General features: G+C 36.7%; 3 protein-coding genes across 7 annotated transcripts in view; 2 read left to right on the top strand and 1 right to left on the bottom strand.

Moving 5' to 3' along the window:
* Window positions 1-26498, bottom strand: part of LOC124643126 (heterogeneous nuclear ribonucleoprotein L-like) — a 441770-nt gene that overhangs the window by 123144 nt on the left and 292128 nt on the right. The gene's annotated exons all lie outside the window — the stretch shown is intronic.
* Window positions 16186-17220, top strand: LOC124643128 (3-oxoacyl-[acyl-carrier-protein] reductase FabG-like). Its single transcript, XM_047181999.1, has one exon. The coding sequence runs from the start codon at window positions 16261-16263 to the stop codon at window positions 17020-17022; it is 762 nt and encodes a 253-aa protein (XP_047037955.1). The 5' UTR covers window positions 16186-16260; the 3' UTR covers window positions 17023-17220.
* LOC124643127 (uncharacterized oxidoreductase SSP0419-like) lies at window positions 19569-20810 on the top strand. The gene has a single exon (XM_047181998.1). The coding sequence runs from the start codon at window positions 19967-19969 to the stop codon at window positions 20738-20740; it is 774 nt and encodes a 257-aa protein (XP_047037954.1). The 5' UTR covers window positions 19569-19966; the 3' UTR covers window positions 20741-20810.

Below are 26498 nucleotides of genomic sequence, written 5' to 3'. Positions count from 1 at the left end.
TGCATCATTCTCCAATTCCCCATAATTCAGGTCATCATTGTACATTGTGTTATTATATATTTACGAGCACATAAATACAGTATGTCTATTCATTACGTAGAGGATAACAACCTGTTACATTACATACATTGTTGCTGTTTTAATTATACAGATATCATGTTTATAATACTCAGTTAAGTGCCAGAGAAATAGATTTTAATATGGATGTACGAAGTCTAATATCATAGTCCGTCTAGCTTCTTTACAAACTATGTATGTTATATCGGCTTATAGTCTTACTAGATGAAGCTTAGTATAATTTTCAGTAAACTTTATGGCTCATCGCAAAATTGCAGAAAGCTATGTATGACATGAGTAATCTATCTGACTGATAAGAGTTTATATTTCTTCAATCACCTTGGTAACAATATTTTTTTAAAACTTACCGTTCCTGGATCATAATAGATTCAACGAATAGCTTTCAGCACTTACTTGTAACAAAACCAAAGGAAAATTAAATAAGTTTGGCGTCCTTGCACACATAACTGTTTAATGAGCATTTTGTCCATTTAAATCAACCAATAGTTATTGTAAGTTCAGAAACCTGTGAAACCTTTCATAAGGTACACTACATTCATCCAAGAAATGGGTCACCGGTCCATTCACTACCGTCACTGCTCACACTTCGAAAATGCCAAAACTACCGACACCGAATGACAAATCACCCGCACCTTCACAAAACTCCATTCACTGGCCATTGGTCATCGATCAATTGATACGCGTTCCAAATTCAAAACAAAAAGGTGCCACCGCCACCTAGCGGCAGGAAATTGCAACATCGATCCGTCACCGACACTCAATGGGTATGTGATGAATTGGTGTGACGTCATTCAGGAAATGTTAGCGCCTTGTGAGGTTGGCAGAACTGGTGCTATTGTTCGAAAGATGGTTTGAACGATATATTGAAGTATTGATACTAGGGAATACTATGCTTTGATGCTGTCATCTCGAAATAACTTTATTAGACGGCTATTTAAGCCTGTCCCCCCAGGTCCGACAAATCAGTGACAGATTTTTTGTAGGAACAAATAGAACACACTGACCGTAATAGTACAACGTCCCAGAAAATCGGTCAGAAAATCCTAGTCAGATAGTCCTACAAAAAATCGGCCGATTATCTATCCTACAACAGTCTGACGCTGCTGGCTGCTTAAGTTTGACAAAGCAGTCAATGTTTAAATGTTGGCGATGCTGCTATTAAAAATATTCAGAGTTAATCAATTATCCAAACATGTAATCAAGTACATATGTAAGTTTAGAGTGCTGAGACAGAAAAAATGCCGTACAAACAAATCAAGTACAGTAGGTATAGGTAGATGGCTCTCAAAGCTTTAGTGCATTTACTGAATTCCAACTCACAGTACAAAGTTACTCAAACGGTACAATCACATTATCTATTCTGTAAAGGAGTTTTCGGATCATGCGAGCTAAAGAAACCGGCTAAAAGGGAGGTCGAATTCCAGTACTCAAAAGATGTAAGGGCATAAAGGTCATGAAATATTTACTACTTTTTAGGGTTCTGCCAACTGGGTTCCTGCCAACGGTTTCATCAAAAGTTACCCATAGCCGCCATCGACCAAATTTTATCTCACTGAAATATTTTTTTAAATACGACTAGAAATTCCTGAGATTGGTGCCTTCAAATAAACAACCCCATCGGTTTTACAATAGGTAAAAAAAGTACCTGTGTATAGATTATTTTCGACTGCATATTAAGTAACTGTTATGTGCAAAATAAATAAAGCTTCATTATTATTGTTAACATATTTCAATATGTTGTTTCTATTTTCGTGTAAACGTACCCTAAGACTCCATTAACTAGATGAGAACAACATTTTAAAGGAATCTTTGTTCGCCCAAACATCTGAGTAACATACGCGATGAAATATTCGTACATTTTGTCTGATTTCATCTGAATATATCACTCAAGATAATATTACTTTCAAAAGGATATCAAAGATATTTAATTTTATGAAGTTTTTATAGTATTGTTATTTGAAAGGCTATTTTGTTGATTAAAAAAATAAACTATTGTGTTTAGATATTTTGAATAGAAAATCATATGTATGCATAATACTTACGTATTTTTGTAGGATTTTTTCTGTGTGTAGCAATTACCAATTACCAACATATATTATATGTATTACAATATCCATTTTACAGAGCAAACACGTTGCAACACTGACCACTTCACCTACTAAAAATGCAAAAAAAACCTAATCACTTTATAAAGCACTTACCAGACTAATTAAAGGCCACAACATATAATTAAACGCTTAAATCGCGCGTGTCGCGTAAATTATCCGCGGCACTCGCATTACCCGGCCGTCCGTCGGCGGAAACGCGTCCCCGCGCGACAAACGCATAAATATTCGCCCGTCTGAACACGCACTTAGGTTCCGTGCATAATGACGTCATGGTGTGTCGAGATTATTTACATATCTTAGATTAATGTTAAATGCTTTTGAGGATTTTGGGCTTCTTTATAATGGAGTTTCTTTGTTGTTATATTAATACTTAAGCCTCCACCGCTTTTCACAGGAACGACTACGCGCACCAGAATCAAAAGTAGCTTCTTCGGCAAATAGGCAATTAAACATTGAAATATATTAACAAAACTTTGTTTGCTAAGTAACTGGATTGAGGAGGATAGATAGACAGTCGCTCAACACAAAATACCGGTACTCAGCTGCATTCGGTTAAACTGGAAGCCGACCCCATAGTTGGCAAAAGGTTAGGCATATGTCGAACCACGGTATACGGAATATGAAAACCGCGATCATTTCTTTGTAGCGATTTGAAGAGAGATATCAAACTTTTCCCACAACAGACACAAAAATCGACAAAAACACACCTAACCACTTTAACTAATGTCTACCAATACACACATAGTTTATTTTAAAAACATCCCTGCATCGCCAGTCATGTTAGTGATCACAACAGCATTGAGGCGAATCAAACACAATCAGCCATTTCCATTAAAACACAGCGGACCGTGGTACTCAGTAATTTGACATGCCACAATACTGACCAGTGAGTTTTGGGACTGGTATGTTATAATGTTTATTTATTTCTGTGTAGATGTTAGAAAATAGTTTAGGAAGTCGTTTTAGGGTATATAAAACCTTTTTGTCATACTTCTTTTTATTTATATACTAGCTATTATAGATAGTAGTGACTCCCTATGTAGTCCTCTGGCGGTTTCACAAGCGTCCAAAAGAAACTATTTCACGCAACCGCATAAAATGTAGCCTATAGCCTCTCTCGATAAACAGGGCTATGTAACAACGAAATCATTTTTCAAATCGGTCAAGTTATTACTGAAATTCTCCCGTTCAAACAAACAAACAAGCTCTTCAGCTTTATAAGTATTAATAGTATAGATGAAGACACAAAAATGATTGCTATAGTTCCGCTACGAATCTACTAAAATCCCTCTCATCTCAACTAAAAGATAACAAAAAGATATCACCACCAAATAATCTGTAAATATACCAGATGAGATGAGCGCTACATTAAGGCCATTCTCACACGATTAGCCATTAATTCTTCACGGCGCGGCGTACATTTTTAATCCGAGCGCTGGAGATAATATAATAAATTCTAGTCGGAAACCACCCTTACGCGCACATGCTTAGCGAGATTTATTGCTGGGTAATCTATTACAATGGTAGATGGAAATATTCTATATCTATGTTTATTAGTACTTGTTTTACTCACGTATACGTTATTAGTTAAACCCGGGCAAAAATTATCCTATGTGTTTACCATATGGTTCAAATTCGAACCGCCATTATAAAGCTGAAGAGTTTGTTTGTTTGAACGCGCTAATCTGAGGAATTACTAGACTCATTAAAAAAAACTCAGTGTTAAATAGCCCATCGAATAAGGATGGCTATATGAATCCGTTATTTATATCCAGATAAGTTAAATAGCTCCAATAGAACGCATGGAATGCGTGTAAAACCATCGCCAAAAGCTAGTAAATTGATAAACATCAACATAATCAGAAAATAACTGCAAGAACAGCCTCAACAACAAAACACGAACAAATATTCAAATGATTCTTACGCAAATTACCATTCTCTAATACCTTAAGTTTTTGGAATAAAATCCTTTTTTCAGGTTGTGAATAGTTACTTAATTGCCCCTTACATATTCTACAATACTTAACTAATTGGCCTGCAAATATTCTTTACAATAGGTATTTCTTTACTGAAAATAATACCTACCCTACAATGGCTAAGAAATAACTTCAAACATACGACGTATAGAAATTAACAAAAGCTTTGAAGAATTTTGGTTCAGTGAACGAAGTGCTTGGAAGGCCTCATTAAAATACATAGGACCCTATGTATGTACTTAATTATAATAATACTAGCCGTTTTCCCGCGGTTTTACCCGCGTCCCGTGGTAACTACTGCCCGTATCGGGATAAAATATAGCCAATGTTACTCGTGGATAATGTAGCTTTCGAATGGTAAATTAATTTTTAAAAGCGGTCCAGTAGTTTTTGAGCCTATTCATTACAACCAAACAAACAAACAAAGTTTTCCTCCTTCCTTATAATATTAGCCTTTTCCCAAAGTACATTGGCGTCCGCTTCTGCTCTTAACGAAACGCAGCTGAGCACCAGTTTTACATCGACAGCGACTGTCTATCTGACCACCTCAACCTAGTTATTTTATTTTAATATTATATAGCTTGAGGCTAAGCTGTATAGTAAGTTTTGTCGAACGCTCTCGTCTCAAGAACAAACTGTTCCGGTCCGTTTATTTACTGACCTATAATTTTTTTTTTACAATTAAAATAAAAAACTATTCTAGCGAAAAACTTAAATATCTAGCTTATAGCTTTTAGCGATAAGACCGCCCATTGTGTCACCGACTTCAAAATTTTCTGTTTTGTTCTTGTTGATTATTAATTGGTGTGCATAATAAAGAATATTGGCCTTACTACAAAAACTTTAAACCCTGTTTTACGCTTGTCTAATAAAATTTTGGCTGCAAAATGAACCATATGTCAACGTCATAATTTGACATTTTTTTAGACAAGGCATAAACTGACGTTTAAAAGTTTTTGTGGTAAGACGGTATATGTCTATCTATCTAAATATCCTACCTAATCTACATATTTATAATAAAAACTTTTGAACCACTGACCTCATTCAACTCCCTTTTTCTTAGACCTATATTATTCGGTAGATTGCGCTAACTATCCAGAAAGAGTCCTTGGTGGCTCAAAGTGCCCCAAAGTGCTCAAAGAGTACGGAAAGTGGTATTGCGTGAGGTATCAAAGAGTCTGCAAAAACGTGCTCGGGGCGAAACGAGGCCCAAATGTTTTGCAAGCAGGGGCTTACAGTCACCATGGTTTGGGAAAAATTCAGGACTGTTTTATTTAATGGGCACCGACCCTATATCTATATATATAAAAATGAAACCCGCTTTCCGTTGTCACGACATAACATGAAAACGGCTTGACCGATTTGGCTGAAAATTAGAGGGGAGGTAACTTAGACCCGGGAGAAGGTTTTTGTCACCATATGGCTACGGGACGGGGGTGAAACCGCGGGCGAAAGCTAGTATGTAATAAAGGTATACGCCAACCATTTTTGGTGCAGTTGAGCACAAAACATAGCATAGGTACGATGAAATAAGATAATAATATATTAAGAGATAATTCTGTCAATCAAAGACAGTTTATATGATGGGGTTTCAAGCTCCAATAGTAAGTTCCAATAGAGAAGATGGCTGGAGCGTAAAGACAGTTCATTTAAATAAAGTTTTTTATTTCCTTCATCTATTGTAAAATCACAATTTTAACCAATTGATCATTTTAAACTTTGTTGTTTTCTCTCAAACCACATTTTCAACGATGTTACTTTCTATTAGGCCATACCCCATAAATACATAGGTTGGTAAAATAGTCACAGAAAGATCACGCATATTTTAAACTACCAAAGTTAGCTTTAAGGAAAATATCAAAATAAATATTTGCTAAATCATGATTAGATAAGTTCTTTTGCATGGCCAATGGTAAAGTTTTTGCACAGTTAAACTACTTATATATATTATTAAGTAATATACATATACAATGTAGTTACTATGTTATAAATATAACTGAGTGAGTCACCTAGTTATTCTAGTATTATTATTTTCGTAGATATTTCGTCATCTCGTAAACAGAAGACCAGTTCGGTGATATATTTGTATTCTATTGGAATTTATTATTACACAAAATCACGCAATTATGTCGTAAAAAAGACGAAAAGCACTGTATTCAATTTAGGTATACCAAGTTTTTTCATTGACTTATGTATTTCGACGATTGTTGAGTCGTCCCACTCGCTTCAACCGCGTCCACGACAAGTGGGGGCGACTGTGACGTCGTGGCACAACAGCTCGCCGCGTATGCGCCGAGACCAGAGGTCAAATCTTGCTTATGCGCACCGGCCGCGCCCACGCGTTCTTACTACTTTAATTCTTATTTGCTTAATTGTACTATATTGTTATATTTAAAGTCATTATACGTATTTACATGTTATACAGTCCACTAGTATTATTTACTCCACCTGCTGAGCTATCGTCGTTACAACGATCGACGACAATGAACGAAATAAGTCTCCGATATGACAGACTATGAACCCTATACTTAGGCATAGAATTGAACCCTAAATAGATATACTCGCTACGACCAGCAGTTCTACCCCAGTCCAATAGAGACTACTCCGTGCACCTGTATAAAAAGTGGCCTTACTTGATAAATGGGCCAATAAATGTTTTGGTGTAACAAATTAAACTAGTACCTAACCAACAAAAATGTAAATAAGACTGTCCCACCAACAATTTTTTAATTGTCACCCGAAACTCTTTTGATCTCAAAAGCGCTAAATCGCGGCCGCTCTCCATGTTTGCGAGGAGCCTCAACGAAACAGCTGAATGTGGAAGATTTTAGTTTGTTTAGTCAACAGCCGGATGAAGCGGTGATTTTAAAGCATTCAAGCCGCTGGATGCCGGAATGCATGCTTGTGTAAACTCGCGCGTTTTTAGAGTTAAGTTAGTTCAACTATATTCTGCTAACAGTTACACCCGCATGCTGTGGGTACCTCTGCACGAACCCGGATAGAAAGTAGCCTATAGCCTTCCTCGATAAATAGGCTATCTAACACGGAAATGTTTTTTGAAATCAGTATTTCCCGAGATTTGGCGAGCTCAAGAAAACAAACATTTCATCAGGTTTATAATAATATCATGTAACATACTGCATTGTTAAGTTTTCATAGAATTTTAGATATTTCAATTGACCCATACAAACACAAAAGAAATATATAACCTTTCACCTAAATCCCGACACATACCAAACCAAAACACATAAATCACTAATTTATTCGAAAACCTCCGAATAACCTAAGGCTAAGAATCTAAATCGCTTCGGAAATATTCCCATAAAATTTCCGAAGTCAACAAAACAACTATACAAATATATTAAGCTGTACAATGTTGTGGACTACCCCCAATAAATATTAAACAAATATAAATCAGAAACTCGGTGGTAATTAGTTGTAAAACGTACTCAAATTCCTTCTATTGCGGGGTCCGAATAAATCACTCGTCGCGTCTAGTGGTGGGACACGACGACTAATTGGGTATTCGACTAATTTGAACTTCAAATAGTTTTTTCTTTTGTAGTTTATTTATAGATTTTAAAGAAAAAGAAAAAGCTAAGTTCGAAAGAAAGGCTAACCAGATGATTTTCACAGTAGAAAAACTACAAAACTACGACCTTCTTTTTCCGCAGGTACGAAAAGTGTAAATATTTTTTTGGAGTTGGTAAATGAGATAAATAGATATTAGGTACAAGCATAATCGGCAAAGTAATTTTTTTTTGGCAGAAATTATTCGCAAATTCTACAAAACAAGACTCACATTCATTAAAAAGACTGAGGAAATGCCATATTTGATCTCATCAAAGTATGCAACAAGATTCTTCTAAAACCTGACCTATTTACACAAGAACTATGTATGAAACTTGCAAAATGCTCATCTTTAACCATCACACGTCCACAAGTGGCTTCTACTAGCTGTAATGGCGATTTTTAGTGGGATTCCACTTGAAATTCTGTGGCAACACCAGATTACGAGCTTGAAGATAAGCGGGTGTACTTCATGTCATGTCTTGACTGAATAACAATTGACGTTTAGTTAGAAAAACACATCGTTATTGTTGAGGTTCTAGTTATATCTGTGGTTGTGGCTTTGTTATTGTTGTGTAGTCTAGTAATTAGTGTCGGCTAAAATCTTCACATTTTGTTGTCTCTCCTAATTTTTGTCTTATGGAAAGATTGTTAAGCGCAATCTAGCTTGTTAGAAGTTATAATGGATTGTAAGATACGCTGTTTCAGCATCAGAATTTTTATTATAGGGAACAGTCGTATTCTCAAACAGACAAGGACTTAGCGATAACCAAAAAAAAATCGTAGTACTCGTCATCCTGAAGAATCTATTACATATCAATAAAGTAACACACTTTTATACCTTTTCTGTTCGTTTATAAAAAAAACTACATATACCTACATATAAATACAAAGTACAGTCAAAGAGTAAAGTGGCTTCATATCTCGGTCGACTTCACAACTCCCTCATAAGATCCGAGCAAGATAATTACACTACACGGCCTTTCAAAGAGAAGAGACGGCAAACTTTTTCTCTTCCTGTACTAAATTACCTCGTTTTAGAATAGTTTCGAACTAAACGTCAGCTGAACATTTCTTTCTAGATTGTAAACCGTTTTATGTTTAGTAAGCTTTTAAATAAAAAACAGAGATCTAACGATTTGCCACCGCATCTCATCGTCATGCCATCATGCGTAAACGGCTGGACCGATTAAGCCGAAAATTTGAAAGGACGTAGCTTAGTACCGGGAGAAGAACTTAATTTTTGTTACCATCCGGCTACGGGGAGCAGTTATTTCGGAACGAGGGTGAAACCACGGGTGGAAACTAGTAAAAAATAAAAATTGCATGAATGTCGATACATTAGTTTATGAGTTTATTGCAACCAGACATATTTGGTTGAATTGCCTTTGTTTTATAATAATATGTAGTAATTACATAAATAAGGAAGTATCTCAAGGGGTCAATGTGTATCAAACATTTGGATTTCTCACCGGTGTTGTGTGAAAGTGGAACAGGAAAAAAACGTATGTGTAGTTGTAGTAAGATTTTTGCTACTTTAATGCCAGATTCATAATTGCTTAAACCTCTATTATACTGCTGCTTTCTAAAAAGGTAAGTTTATAAAAATAATCTTCCTAAAACGTGGATGGATGGATATAGAAGAGGACGACCAAAGAAACTATGAATGAATTGTGTGAATATCGATATGGCTAGAAATAATGTTACTTGTGAGATGACTGCAGATAGAAGAGTATGGAAGAAGAGAACATACTGCGCCGACCCCAAATAAAATTGGGATAAGGGCAGAATGATGATGATGTACGAAATCAGTTTCGTGGCCATTTTGCCCACCGACTCTTAAGAGATAACGGTGTTTACAAACATTTGCTTCGACGAAAAGTTAATAAACATACATAACAAAATTAAGAAGTTACTCGCCCCCAGTTTTGCATACAAATCGCGAAGTTAAATTTATTTTCGAACTTCCTCATAAATAATAATGTTTTTAAAGGAATTAAAATGGGGTACTAGTTGATAAGAAAAGTTAGACATTGGTACATAATTGTGTTTCTTTTTATCAATATTTAAATTAAGGTTAGAATGGTAGTTATAATTTTAGAAGGAGGTGTTAGTTTTCTCGATATAGCATACTTTCTCACTGCCTCACTCTCGCAAGTAGGTACTACATAAGAGTAACTAAACGGCAAAATTCAAACAAAAAAGTATTACAAAATCACTTCAAAACGAAAAGACTAACCCCCTCAAAATATTCCATTAAAACTCCAACCAAAAAACAATTAGTCACTTTAGTCGACTATTCAACTTTTTCCCATCCCTAGCGGGGAGAAAATTAAGTGCCCCAGGGGTAACAACTCAAAACAATTATTACGTAATGGGGGTAATATTAAATAATCGGATCGTTTGTTCCGACTAAAATATGTAGAAAACGGATATTTTGGGAAGAATTCGAAGCGGGTTAATTTATTATTCGGGTTCGGCGATTCATAATCGATTAGGTGTTGTGGTTTATCAGTGTCAGTTTTTCAAAAGGGGTAAAAGTAAAAGGGGTTTATAATACCTATTAAATAAATTATTTTTGTATGAGATAACGATATATAAGAATATACGAGTATGCAAACCCCATATTAATTATTATTAATCTCAAATCTACTCCAGCCTACTTCGCATTTTACGGCTAACACAGTTTACAAACTTTAGAGTTTAGAAAAAAAATAGAAATTTTGTACACAGATAGGCTTCTTTTTATCCGGCTGCGGGAAGAAGTTCCCTCAGGAGGTAATCGGAACCTCCAGGAACACCACGTATTCCTATAAAACACATCCCCATTCTCTTTTCCCCATAAACCGTAAACTCCTTTCACCAGTCTCCAGGTTTGAAGAAAAAAGGTTTTAACTTTCCATTGTCAACCCTTTGTTGTCAAGTATTGGTGGGAAAATTAGCGAGTCGCACAAAATGGCGGCCGGCACGGTAATTCTGTTGTTCGCCTGATGAATTCTGATTATGAGCACGTAGTTACCATTCGTGGGGGAAATACTGAGAAGGTTGCAAAGTTTTTTGGATTCTAGGATAGAAGGTATAAAGTTCTTAGTTTTGTCGTTATAATAGTTGAATAGTAAGAAATTACTATGAAAATTATTATTATATTAGAAATAAAGTGTTTTTCTATTTCACATCACATCATCAGCCTATCGCAGTCCACTGCTGGACATAGGCCTCTCCAAGTGCACGCCACTGAGATCGATTTTCGGCTTCTCGCATCCAGCTCCTGCCAGCCGTCCTTCTATTTGTCTTCTATTTCTATTTCCTATTTATTTTCACTTTTTTATGAAAATTTTCCTGAATTAAATTGAAGCCAAAAACCTCAGCTTAAAATGGAACATTTATCAAGCAAAATCATAACCAAATACATAATAGCTTTTACCGGTTTTGTGCAAGCGTAATTTAATTTCGAGCCGAAATATTAATGAAACTAATTATCATAACTGCATCAGCTGTGACATTTAAGCGGCAGACATTTTAAAACGTCCACACGAATTTATTTTTCGCCAATTGCTGATAGCCTATCAGGAACTTATCTGACAGATAAACTATAACCTTTGGTTTAACAGGTCTTAATAAACATACATAGTTTAAAAAACTAAAAAGACACGCTTGTTGTAACATTTTCTTAGCTAGTCATGTATTGTTATCAGAACTCAGAGCGTGTGCAAAATTTCATCCTAATCGAAAACCGGGAAGTGGGTCAAATTAAGATTCCAAGATTTACTTGCATACATAGTTACAAGTGAAGCTAATATAAGCGTGTTATAAACAGCCTTTATCTGGCAGATTGCATTAACTATCAGATAGCTAACGGACACTTTATCCATAGCCAGTGAAATGTCACTAAAAATGTAGGTACTGGTTATTCATTGAATGTACTTTCTGTAATTATTTTGACAAAACTGGCACAAGGTGAATTTTATGCTGTCACTCAAAAGTTGAAAAATGCCATTTGTTATTTAATTTTACTTTTATTATTGTTGAACAATTTGTGATCATTGGTTTGTCACTAAGTATTTTAAATTTGCCTTGAATCTTAAGTAAGCTTTTATTTACAGACAGATCTTCTAGTGGCAACTGATGTCATCTCAAAATTTTGAAAAAAAAACACGTGATAACTCAAAATATTATCCAAGATATTTCTAGAACAAACTTAGCGTAATCAACCTTCAAGTAAATTCCAAAACAGCATAACTAAACACTCTTCTTAGAGCAACCACAGTTTTCAACAACTGAAAATAACAACAAGAATTTCAAAGTCTTAAACCGCAACGCTTAAATTAGTACAAAAATAGCGTCTAAAGTCTAAACACAACCGAGAAAGCTTGGTTTCCTCTCGCCTCCGAGAATTCGGCTTTATACCGGTTTCGGCCTCTCGCCGGTTTCGGCCTCTTGTAGTTTCGGCCTCGGTCGACAATGGCGTAGTGTAAACGTCGCGGTTTCTGGCCACAAGTGGAAACGGATGTGTTCCTGGAATGTCGCTTGCAGTTTGCTGATGTTGCTGCTCAAAGCTTTTGTTAATGTTCCGTGTATGGAACATTGGTGGAACGATTTTGGAATATTTGCAAAGGGATTCTTATAGTCTTATTGGCTGAATACATCAAAACTAGTAAATAGACAAACAGAAATGTAAAGAGGCTCAATTCTTGTAGTCTCCAAAAGACTTCAAGTTTCCAATATTGTAAGGCCATTCTCAATAACATTCTTTCTATTTGTTGATTTGCAAACTAGAAATACAATTTTCACATTAGTCCCTTACAAGTAATTCGAAATCCCTATCTCTAATAAAGAAAACAAGAGATAGATAGAATATAAAGAACGACCATAAGATGGTTCATCAAAAATACACTGAAGTGTTTGAATATGAAAAACTTGAAAACTTCTCTCATACGATTTCAAGCAAGAATCGGAAAATATGCACCATCCACAAGGAAGATTTACAATCCAATCATACCCAATGCATTCGCATTCTCCATTCCATTTTCAAATTAATTTCAACGGAGCAAAAACTAAACTACCCGTCAATACTGAAGGCCATAAATTCACGATCGGTTTAGGGACTGTATGACGTCACAATTGGTTGGCTCAGCAATACCGCCTGATTTATGGTCCAACTGCCATTGCTAGATAAAATACTACGCGAAATTGAGCTTTGTTTCTGTTTAAAGGGAATTTTTAACCGCCTTCCCAAAAAGGAGGTTCTCAATTCGGCCGGTATGTTTTTTTTTTTCTATGTATGTACATCGATTACTCCGAGGTTTATAGACCGATTTACGTGATCCTTTTTTTGTTAGACGCGGAATAGCTGCTAGTTGGTCCCATAGTCATCAGGTCAGGATCTGATGATGGAAACCCTGAGAAATCGAGGGCAACTTTCGAAAGTTGTAAGCATACACAGGATTCAACCTCGACACTCATATGTATGCCTGATAGCACTATTCAACAGTGAAGGTTTGGAGCTGACCTGATGATGGAGACCAGAGAAGGTCGAGGGAACTCGACAACTGAGTCTGTAAACTACCGCGTGTTTGGGCTTATATTATTCGTATTGACAAGACCTTTGCAACAGCGAAGATTTGGAGCTGACCTGATGATGGAGACCAGAGAAGGTCGAGGGAGCTCGATATATTTTTTTTTGCTTTTTAGTGTTTTGGGAAGTCGGCTATATTTTTTTTCGTAAAAAAGTTTTTTTAAATTTAACTTTTGTTTTAGTAGAGTAGATTATGAAATTATTATGAAAGTAAGTTAAATGACTTTAAAGCTAAGGCGGTATGGGTGAAAACCCTTTTATGAGACCAGTTGAACTTACTTTGATGAGAGAGTTAAATAAATGGCAACTAGGACTCACCACTTTGAAGAAGATAGAGAACGAGAGAAATTCGGGTGATTTTAGGGTTATTAAAAATCCTTGTCTTTACTAAATTAAATCTAAATCATTTTAGCTCTAGCTATACATAAATGTAATTCTTACGAAACACACGTGATTGGAGGAAACAGCTAGTTCAAAACAATAACAGTGCGAAACATTCTAAAATTAGAAGTCATAAAAAAATGATACCGGGGAAACCCCAGTGTTACCAAACCAGATTTACTTTTAGAACTATTACGAAACATAGTTTCGTACATTGAACTTTATTCTTTGCTCCATAAAGTTTATTTTAACCAGTGGTCTATAAGTCACGTTTCTTAAATAATCATGTAGAAACAGGTTTTATACCGATCTAAATATAGGCCTTTTGCTGTGGTTTTAATTCCATGAGTCATCCTCCGAGCGTATTCCGAAGTTCAGGTCCGATCAGAGCTAAACTAGTCGAAGATAAAGAGACTGTGGACACATCAGAAGAAAATCGGAGTAATTGTTTGTTATGCCTCAAACAGGTCAAAAGAAAAGATATTGGGTACAATTTTAGAACCAGAGGCAGCCTGCGGAGAAATGGTCTAACAAAAAAACACTGGAAATGGAAGACAATTATTGGCAATCTTAACTTACTGATTTATTTAGCACCAGTTGCAGAGAGAACAATGCTAAAAGACCAGACCTGGATCTCAGAAGAAGACGTTAGGTGCTTTTCTATCTAGAACCATCTCGTTGCCTCGCTCATAAGATAGTCTCGTAACCACTAAGAACGCTCTAGCTTATCCACTATTGGAGAGGTTATTTAAGTGCAAACCACAGTTATTTCTCAAACATAGTGGACACACAACTTAAACTTACACGTGCCATAAAATGCGTGTTAAAAGCTCAAAACAACAAGGTCCAAAAGTCATGTTTTACCATTAACGTCACAAACACACCATGTGGAAAACCTGGACTTCAGAATCGCAAATACGTCATGAGTAAGCATTTTATATGAACTTCGATCAGTAGTAGCCAAAAATAGGCCTGTCATTATTATGGTTTAGAAAACTACTTCCAAAACCAGTTCTGACTATTTCCTCCAAAAAACTCTATAAACATTTTAACCATGGGAAATACCACAACAAAACTTGAACTTTGTATCATGACACGGTTATACTAAAGAACTTGTTTTAAGTAATATAAAGTCCAAAACGTAAAATCATCAATGTATCAAAGCGTAGCGTAATTATCGTATGTAAAAAACTTTCGATGTTGGCTGAGGGCAATGTACCCGTTTCGGCCTACGAAATCAGAGGTCCAAAGATCAGTTATGACTCGTCAGAGGTCCAAAGTGTGAAATTTGGAGTTTGGACAAAATCACGATGACTGGCAAAGCCGTAATGTTTATTTTTTAACTCGGTGAGGTGAAGGCCGATTAGGCAGTGTTTCTGAACTCAGGTGTCTATTAAGGCAGATATTCTCAAAGTTATTGATGTGAATAAAGTTCGAGGTGGAAGTGGTTCTCAAGTTTTTATTTTCTTTTTTGGTTTGCCAATATTTTTAAATATTTTACTCAGTCATACTCTGTAATGCTAGTTACAAAGTGTCTTTCTTTGACTCTATCGACGTCAAATATTAGACAAAAAAAAAAGGTTTTTTATTTAATAATAAAAGTAAAATATTTGCAAATTGAGCGTAGTTAGCTAAGAGAATATAGGTGTTCCAATTACAAAGATTTCATTTATTTCATATGGGAAACAATCACTAAAAATTATCAAAATTACACGCACATCTGCTTATTTACAAACTTTGAAACAGATAAAAAAATATAACAATATTCAACATTAGAGAGCGATGTTTTAAGGTATTTAACCCAGGAAAAAAGCTACCATTAAACAAAGGTTCAAAATTCTGCTCCGGACATACTCACAGACGAGTTTACATGCAGTTTTACGCGTTTCAGTGTATTTAACTTTATACATTCCCCGTCGTTTCGGGAACTCGAGTCCATTCCAAAAAGTTTTGGAACACTAACAATGTCCAAAACTAAATATGGTCTAGAAGTTTCCAACTTTGCAATGGTATTTAGAACTGTTTTTTAAACGCATATTGTAAACAGGTCTTTAAACAATCATCCGTGAAAGAATGAAAATAATAATATTTAAGTCAATTTCTTCATTAAACACTTAGCAATGTAAATTTTATATTTAATCGCGCATTAAGTAAATGTACGAACCGCTGCGTAAAAGTACTTTTTAATGAAATTAAGTATGCAGATTTCCAGAATCCTTTATTTAAATGTTAATTCCTCTGGATTGAAGCATTTTGCATTTCAATTTACGGTGTTCGCGAATCAAGTTTATCTGTAAATAAAATCAGTGTAAAATGTAAACAAGGTGCGTCACATTTCTTCACGCAAAAATAAAAATGAGTGAGAAAATCTGAATCACGATGACTATAACACTATGCGTACACTAATCACAGAAACAAGAAATGAAGAAAAAAAAACAACCGTAGAGAATAATAATAAAAAGTTTGAGAACTCGAATATATATCAACGGCGGAAACCAGTCCACTAATATTCGAATCACGAGACTGAGATCGACAGTCGGCCGGCAGCCACCATCACACACGGTACCGCGGAATGGATTTTACCGGTAAAGTCGTTATCGTCACCGGTGCGAGTTCCGGCATTGGCGCGGCCACCGCCAAGCTGTTTGCACAACATGGAGCTACACTCGCGATCGTAGGCAGAAACGAGGCGAGATTACACAGCGTAGGAAACCAGTGTGAAGCTGCCAAAGGAATACCGCCCCTATGTCTCCTCTACGACCTGACTGTTGACCAGAATTGTGAAGAACTCGTCGAAAAGACCCTTCAGACGTTCAAACAGATCGATGTACTTGTCAACTGTGCTGGGAAAATAAGCGTTACTTCACTGTTTGATACCACAATGGAGAATTTTGATGATCTGATTGCTATAAATCTTCGGGCACCTTACAAAATGACTCAACTGTGTACGCCACATTTAAGGAAGACTAAAGGGAATATAGTCAATGTTTTCGGAGCTCCTACTGCAGTTAAACCTGGATTCATGCACTTCGGCATGTGTAAAGATGCCATGCAGAGGTTCACGAAAGCAGGTGCATTGGAGTTAGTCGTCGAAGGCATAAGAATGAATGCAGTGCGCCCAGGGTTGACAAGAACGAATATTTTGGGCAACTTAAACGTCCAGGAAACTGATATGGATCGAGCTTATGAGAAACTAGCCAAGACTGTGCCTAGCAATGTGATCATTGAGCCTGAAGAGGTAGCTAGAATGATTCTGTTTGCTGCAAGTGATATTGCCCCAAACATGACCGGTGCTAATTTAGTAGTCGATGGAGCTGCATCAGGCAACATTTAGTGAGCGTGTGATAAAAATAACATCAAACATGACAAAATTACCGTGACCTATAGTGTGATTTATGTTGAAAACAATTTAAATTTTGTCGCTGATAACGTAAATACCACTGGATTTCATTGGGAAATATAACAATAATATTATGGTAAGCCATATGTTATCACAATAAAATTCACTGGAGTAAAATCTCATATTTTGTAACTGATTTCGTTTTAATTGGAATCCACTGCATACGTCCATTACCACACATGTTATTATTTCATGACATTGACACTAAAACAGCTGACTTTACACATTCAATTGTTTGGAATCCATCCATTCAAATTGAACTACAATTATTCAAAACTATGTACAATTAAATCAACTACACTCGACACACTTAAATAGCTACAATAAAAATAAACATACCCAATCCGTGGATTATAATTTTGGAGGCCATTAAAATTTTAATTAACAAAATTCTCGAAGTGGCCATTATGTAAGAGCGTGAGCATATGAACGGAATGAGTACATATTTACAAACAGTTGTAAAAATACGACTCAAACTTAAGTCGGATGAGGAAAACCTGTACAATAATATTGTGATGACGGTAAGCAATTATGACGTAATTATGACTGTCGCGTTAATGTTGAGGTAACAAGTATCTTAGACTGTTGTTGTTAATAAGCACGTGTTTTTGTGGCCACAGATCTGCTGCATAGTAACTGTTTTTATATGTTATTGAGGAAATTGTTATTGATTTATAAACACATGACTTTGGTTAAAGGACTTTTTCGATGACACCGTCTGATAAACAAATAATTTTCTGGCTTCTTTTTCGGTAATAAGTGCTCTCTCTTGCTGTGCCTCATTTATCTTTAATGGGAAATCATCAAATGAGCTCTCCTGCTGTGGGTGCAGCATAAGGGAGTGTCAGACTCTTACTGACTACAACCCATCATGTTCCTTCTTAACCCCTTCACATATCAGACTTTGTCCCTGGTGAATCCCACTGGGTTTTGATGACTCTCTTTGAGGAGCGCGTAAAATAACGACATGGAGTGTCTCATTTACCTACCTATATAACTCATTTACTTTATTACCTAGACGACACTAAGTTTTCCCGACAGGAGAAATCTTAGTTTTATAAATATCGTAGACAAAAATTTGCTAAAGGTCAGGCAAAAGAGTCTCATGTACATTTTCAATTTATCTGCACTTGACATTGGCATTGATAACAAAAGTCATGGACCTGAAGAGAGTTCATTCTAAGTTCTCATGATCAACCAAGTTGTGAATGATGATGCTGATGATGACTTAGTACATAATAATGCAGACTCATTGCGCTTACGTGGACTAGACTTAACTAAATCGATTAGCGAACAGGTTTTTGCAGGTAAACGTAGCTCTGTAGGCATGATTAAGCAATATAGACACCCAAGCAAGTTTAAATAATTTATTGACTCATGCACATACCAATAAACGAAGCAAATAGAAAAAATCTAATGATGATGATGATGTCCTCCTAGCCGATTATCGGCTACGGCGGCTGTTCTCATGTAAGGAGATTAGCCAACTACGCAGGACATATTATAGTGCACGAGCATTTGCGCAGACACAGGTGCACTCACTATTCCTTAACTCTCACAGCCCGATGGGACGGTAATCCGACACGACCGGAGAGAGATCAGGCGCAGGACCGACATTTACGTGCTCTCCGATGCACGGGTGTATCAATCACCAGCTTCCAGGCTCCGGGCTGCTTTGTGAAAGTCTTCTAAAACCCACAAGGCGATTACGGCCCGACTCGGGAATCGAACCCGAGACCTCGTGCTTAGCAGCCGCACTTGCGACAGCTAGACCAACGAGGCAGTTAAAACGTCTAATAAGGCATACATCTCACATACGAAGGCACATAATCCCAAAACAATGCGAAGCCTATATTCACTTGTGAAAGCAACAAAAATCTTCATGTGGCACACTGATGAAAACCCAAGCATTGTTTGTAAGCCCCAGTGTTCGCGGTCGTGTAGTTTCAGGTTATTTTCGCAAAAAATCTTGGCCTTCGCAAATGTGGGAGTGAGAATCACAGCTCATTCTGTGTCATAAAAATGGAGCTTTCAATTTTCTTGAATGTGAAGGGTCATACTTTTGAGTCTATATTTCGTTTTGGGATAATGATTTGTGGTTTGATGTAACTTGTTACATGGAGTAATTGCTGCGTTACTTGATAAAAAAATATTCGAGTAAAATTGCCTTATAAGAAGGCAAGATTTAAATTATTCACAGTTACTATGCTCATATAATATCTTCATCCTCCGAGCCTTTTTCCCAATCATGTTGGGGTCGGCTTCCAGTCTAACCGGATTCAGCTGAGTACCAGTGCTTTACAAGAAGCGACTGCCTATCTGACCTCCTCAACCCAGTTACCCGGGCAACCCGATTCCCCTTGGTTAGACTGGTGTCAGACTTACTGGCTTCTGACTACCCGTAACGACTGCCAAGGATGTTCAATGACAGCCGGGACCTACAGTTTAACGTGCCATCCGAAACACAGCCAATGGTGTCTAAGATATACTTAGAAAGTACATACAGACTTAGAAAAGTTGCATTGGTACTTGCCTGACCTGGGATCGATCCCGCGCCCTCATACTTGAGAGATTGGTCCTTTACCCACTAGGCCACCACGACTTTTGAGCTCATATAATATCTTGATAACTAAGAATTAAGTTTTCAATACAGCAACAATATTGCGACGGACACAGTCATAACATAGAGATAACACACACAGAATTACATAAACTATCCAAGGTTGTACACAAAATGTTATAACTCAAACATGTAAACAAAATAAGGCGGCTACTGATAACGGACGATAAAGTTATCAGTATTAAACTGAACACAGTCATACACGGACGTATATTCGATAGTGAGAAATTCGCGATAAACACAATATCAAAAGGAAAAATGGATCAAATAGACTTAAGTGGCAAAGTGGCGATAATAACTGGCGCAAGTTCTGGGATAGGAGCAGAAACGGCATTTGTATTTGCAAGGTTCGGAGCTAAACTAGCTCTAGTTGGACGAGATGAAGTCAGACTCTTGGAGACAGTCACCAAATGCTTAGCGATAAACGACGTCGTACCATTGTGGATACCACTAGACCTAGCCCATGAAGGAGTCTGTGAAACAGTGGTACAAAGAACAATAGAGACGTATGGAAGATTAGACGTACTAGTCAACTGTGCAGGAAAAGTGGCAATATCATACCTCAGCGACCAATCAATGAAAGTATTCGACGATCTGATGAACGTGAATTTCCGAGTACCATATCACTTGTCCCAGCTATCGTTGCCGCACTTGATAAAGACGAAAGGGAACATAATAAACATAGGATCTTCGATGTCGAAGCGGACTCAGAAAGGGATGTTGGGATACACGGTAGCGAAAGCTGCTTTGCAAATGTTCTCAAGACAAGCTGCTTTTGAGCTCGCTCCATTAGGAGTGAGGATAAACTCAATAAGCCCAGGGCCAACAAATACGAATATTGTGGCTAACCTTATCGTTCACAATCCACAGTTAATGGATGAGATAAATAGTGTTGTAAAAGAATCTTCATCATACGGGAAATATTTGGATCCTAAGGAGATAGCTCTGTTGATATGTTTGACGGCAAGTGATGTGTTCCCCAGTTTAAACGGTTCGGACATACTGTTTGATGGTGCAGCCTCTATGGCGTGATTTTCGTTGTTTTTATTTGTATGTGCTATAAGTGAATTGGTTGTGAAAATAAAGGATGTTTTTACGTTAATGTTGGTATGTTTTCTTGTTATTTATCCTTCTACTTTTCTCTACGTGGGAGAATCCTATATTCTTCTCTAAATAATCATGTAAGTAATGCAAATAAATCTCTTTTAGTGACATAATTAAAAGTGTTTAGTCATCTAAATCTTGTAGAAAAGTTTCATCATTCGTTGATAAAAAATCAGCAAATCATGGTATTGATTCTTATTAACTAGAAGTCTTACATGAGTTTTAATTTTTAATTCTGTACACGTAATCTGCTCTTACAATATTAGCATTAGTCTGATAGCTGTCTACATCAAATATTTATCTTTCATTACAATATATTGGATTTGAAAATATCGAATCTATCTTTACAACATAGTAACATCAGACATTAAAAGCAAATATAAAATGAAGCCAAATTACTCATTGCTGTTCATAAATCCTTATTCCCAAGGCAATAGAGTCGAAAATTGCGAATTCTCGCAAAATATCCAATGTTTGCACACACTTGTTACGCAAGGTCAGTTACGCACCGGACTATATTAGATAATTCATTAAAATGGTTTCTCAGAATTTTCGTTTGATTTAGCTGGTAGCGTTTTTTGGAGACCTTGAAATAAATAAACAAGTATTGTACTTATTCAAAACCGGTATTATTTTGTTGTATGTAAAATAAGGAACAAGTCATTATGTAACTCTGTCTGTTTGGATGTTATCTTTCTTTATGTCTGACTAATATAATATAATAAAAGCGTTTGTCACTTGCGCTTTCACGAGAAAACGGGTCATTTAATTCAGATAACATTTAATGTGATGACCTGAACCCTGCAGTTATCATGTAAGTAACATTTTACTTACCCTACTTTCATCTGTCAACTACATCAAATTCAAGTCCGTAACTTGGGCAATGCAATATTACTAACACTGGCTGTCAGACTTTCTGGCTTCTCGACTACCCGTAACGACTATCAAAGATATACAAGATGCCTTTAGAAATACTCGTAATGACATAACTTAGCCACATGTATGTGCTGATCGTGAAAAGCATAGCATTGTCGTACCTACTTTCATCTGTGAAGAATTACCTTATAAACCCCTATGAGAGTCCAGGATTTTCTATACAGGTTTCAATCTATCTTCAGTATCAACGTGACAGAAACACAAAGTCACATACTCATTTATAATATTACTGAAGATAATGTAGCAGTTTGTCAAACATGTCATTACTGGGCTGTGAATACTGCGTCAGAGTGGGACGGAATGATACACATGAATGCTGTGTTAGAATGAGACATAATGATGTATTACGATGATGCCGTGGGAACGTGTGACGTAGAAGAAATAACGGTAGGTAAGGTAAGTATCGTTCTTGAAATTACAATACTAAGGTTCCAATCGCGGTTTACTCGTGGACTGTGAGAATTACTTCCCGCATTCGGATAAAAACAAAACAAATGTAAAATAAAAATACGAATGTCTTAGAAATTCAATAAATTAAAATTTATGAGCTACTAGCTTCCGCCAGCGGCTTCGCCCGCGTGGTGTGTTTATAAAAAGTAGCCTATGTGTTAATCCAGGGTATCACCTATCTACATACCAAATTTAAACCAAATCGGTCCAGCCGTTTTTGCGTGAAAGAATAACAAACATACATCCAAACATTCTCACAAACTTTCACAATTATTATTTTATAATAATATCAGTAGGATATTATTACCTAGTTTCATCAAAATCTATCCAGTAGTTTTATTATAAACATTCATTTATACTTATCATGATATTTGTGATGTAACTGGTCAAAAAATCTAATTACAATGACATCTAATCCTCTACTTTTTGGAAGCTACTTAATCTGTTTTTCTTCTATCTGACTAATTTAATGACTTATCTTTATTAAATAATATAATATAATAATACTTGTCCTCATTCATAAAATATTTCTATGCTTATCACCACGTAACAGAGATATGTTATCACAGGAAATAGTAGATCATTTATGTACATATCTTGAAAACTTCATTGAAGATAATTTGACCATAAGTAAAGGTAGACCCTTGAAACGACTTAACCGATTTCAAAAATTCTTTCACTTTGGGAAAGCAACAAACACTCTTCCCGAGTAACATAGGCCATATTTTATCGCTGAACGGCCACTAGTTCGCGAAATTGGCGAGTACATACATACATATGTTATAATAAATTAAACCTTCTGCCTCCTACTTCAGTTGGGCGAAGCTTAGAACACGCGACTGGCACATTTCCTTACCTGCAACAAAGAGATACAAAGTTATTTTCATAAAAAATCCATAAATCTTCAGGAGAGAAAAGCGCTCATGGACATACGCTCTCATTTGATAACAACTGAAGTTTTCAACAGTGTTTGTCAAATTATTTAGACAATTTTATAATGGTTCCTTCTACTATGTATATCGATGACATTATCAAGTTTAGTGGCAAGAACAACTGGAGAAGATTATTTTACGCACGTACATTATAATACCAGCTTTCAACCGCGTTTTTTTTTTCTCCCGCTGTGGGTTAGCAGCGGTGAGAGAGTGTCAGACTCTTACTGACTAAAAACCGTCGTGTTCCGTCATAGGCCTTTTATGTACCAGGGCCGCGGTATCTCTTTCGAACAACCCGCAGCCCCGGCAGGCCTTGGCCCTGCTGGGGTTGCTGACATCTTTTTGAGAAGCGCGTGGAACAACGCGCGCCGTCAACACGGGTCTGTCGTCTAAGCAGACAGAGGGACGATGAGCCACCCGAACTCACCGCCCACAGACCCACGGTGGCCGGGAGTCATCACGTGACACCCGGCGCCCATGGTGTCTACTTGGTCCAGCGCGGCGGCCGGGATGAGAGGTGCGTACTCTCTGGCGTTCCGCCTCCTCCTTCTCGTGCATGACCGCTTCCCAGAAGGAGGCGACGGCATCCCATTCCCTCTCGCCCCGGACCATGGCCTGAACCAGGGCTGGACGCGAGAGGTCGCCGCCGTTTCAACCGCGTCAAGTAGAAAACTACTAAGGTTCATCAACATCCGTTCAATAGTTTTTGAGTAAAATACTGACTCCGTAAACATACTTCAAACTTCAAATATTTATTGCAATCATGAGTGTTACAAGGTGTTATAAAATGAAGAGGTACATACATGATACCCTGTTAGGGCGCAGCAATTTTAATGTACAATTACTTACAAACTATTTAGTTAATCTTATATCGTATATATTTAGGTACAAATTATATATTTACTTATATATATTATTATATTCATATATACCTTTATTATTATACTATCATTATATTTATACTACCTCTGTTTACTCTAACATATTATATTTAAATTGTCTTATATTGCACACTATCTTACTGTTTAGTTGTCCTCGAAAAACTCTTTTATACTGTAATAACATTTTCGGATTAAGTATTTTTTAAATTATTTTTAAATATATTGAAACTGGAGGTTTCTTTTAATTATTTTGTTATTTTGTTATAAATCTTAATACACATTACATAAAGACAAAAGTCTTCAATCAGTGCGTCCTACCTGTCATGACTTACGGAGCCGAAACGTGGACACTGACGGTACGGCTGGTCCACAAGTTTAAAGTCGCTCAGCGAGCTATGGAAAGAGCTATGCTCGGCATTTCTCTGAGGGATCGCATCAGAAATGAGGTAATCCGTCAGAGAACCAAGGTCATCGACATAGCCCACCGAATCAGCAAGCTGAAGTGGCAGTGGGCTGGCCATATTAGCCGAAGAACCGATAACCGTTGGGATAAACGAGTTCTAGAGTGGAGACCACGCCTCGGCAAACGTAGTGCAGGACGTCCTCAGGCACGGTAGAGTGATGACTTGCGCAAGACGGCTGTCAGGAGCTGGATGCGAGCAGCCGAAAATCGATCTCAGTGGCGTGCACTTGGAGAGGCCTATGTCCAGCAGTGGACTGCGATAGGCTGATGATGATGATGATACATTACATAGGGCCCAGAATGAAATATAATAATAGCTTTGATGTCGGTAGAGCAAGTGAATTTTTATTTCTTAGGTTACGAGGTTATGAGTAATGGTCTTTCTTTAAGGAAAATAAATGAATATGTTTTTTGACAAATAGACAGATAGACATTTGACAAATAGACATATTTCAAGTCATCAGCGGTAGCGATTTAACGTTGTACATATCGAGACGCGACATTCAATTCGGAATTAAAAATACTACATTTCTCAGTTGGCCGCTAGTGATTTAAATTGTACATTATGTGAATGTATGAATAAAACACTACTTTCTTTTGGTTTACTTCGGATTAGAAAACTTGTCGAGAACAGTACACAATGAATTGTCTAACGTCTTATTTGTCATGAGCGACGAAGACAATGCAATTAAATAAAGCTTAATGTTTTGATTGGCTGCGGTGTGAAACGTAAGCGATGGCGATTTGTTAGTAAATTTTTTTGAGGTTGGTATAAATTATGGAGGGTTTCGACAGTTGGTAAGTATGAATTGTAAACATCATTATGTTAAGAAAGTTACAAAAAATCAATAATTAAAAAAAATCATGTAGGTACCTACCTACTATTTACGAATTCATCTATGTACATCAAAATTTGAAGATATGAAGAATTTAAAATAAACGCGCCAATGCCGTCTTTCAGTTCTATAATATACTGCTAACTTTCTTTCGTAACACAAAGTACACAACACAACACTTGAATAAATCTCAAAAATCTATTTACACCTACAAAATGAATGACATTACAAAACAATTAGCATTCAATTACCCAACTATTCAACCCCTATATCTTTCACTTCCTCGCTCCACATACCGGTTTGGCAGTGCGTGCGCGCATTATATCAGTGACGGAACATTATAATCAAAATAATGTGACACATACATTGTAATGAAACATAACAATGCCCTCTGTGTTGTGATGATGAGAATGTAAAGGTTGAGAAGGGTGACAGCGGTTTTAAGTTTGTTTCCGTTTGACGAAATTCTGTGGCTGTTTTTTAAGTTCCGTAGTTCGATAATGAAATACTCCTTTTATGTGCGAGAATATGGAAAATCGTAATGTTAAGCTGTGTTGGTTGCAATTAACATCTAGACACACGGCAGTGTGTCCGCCAAGTTCGAGCAAAAAAAGCGACACACCGGCCGTGGGTTATATTACACGAATCATTTCGGGCCAAATTCGACCCCCCTGTAACTCAAAATCTATTTTATTTACGCATATCAAATTTCTAGTATCTATTGAGACCCCCTCACTTATCTAAAATACAAAATTTCATTAATATACCTATTGTAGGTCTTGAGATATTGATGTCAGAAAATCGCTATTTTTACTATACACTCACTGACTGACTGATTCACTGACTCACTCATCAAAAACCTAGACCACTTCCAATGGTCGTATTGACTTGAAATTTGGCATGGAGGTAGGTCTTTATGTCAAGGTAAAGGGAAAAATCTGAAAATGGCCAAGTGTGAGTCGGTTTCAAAATAATGAAGGTGTTTTATACCCGGTGTAAATGTATACCCCTAAGGAACTAAAACGAACTAAATTTATCTATATTTATATGATATATCTTCGAATGGTCGTACCGATCTGAAATTCGTTACAAAGGTTTGTATTTAGTCAAAGTAAAGTAAAAATCTGAAAACGGCCAAGAGTGAATCACTTTCGAAAATAACGAATGTGTAACTTTGATCCACGA

This window comes from Helicoverpa zea, chromosome 26, assembly GCF_022581195.2.
Source record: "Helicoverpa zea isolate HzStark_Cry1AcR chromosome 26, ilHelZeax1.1, whole genome shotgun sequence".
NCBI lineage: Eukaryota > Metazoa > Arthropoda > Insecta > Lepidoptera > Noctuidae > Helicoverpa > Helicoverpa zea.
This window is presented reverse-complemented; position numbering and strand designations above follow the sequence as displayed.

Bases quoted from the DNA above. Each gene is read 5' to 3' on its own strand.
- LOC124643128 (XM_047181999.1), top strand. From the start codon at position 16,261: ATGGATTTTACCGGTAAAGTCGTTATCGTCACCGGTGCGAGTTCCGGC.
- LOC124643127 (XM_047181998.1), top strand. From the start codon at position 19,967: ATGGATCAAATAGACTTAAGTGGCAAAGTGGCGATAATAACTGGCGCA.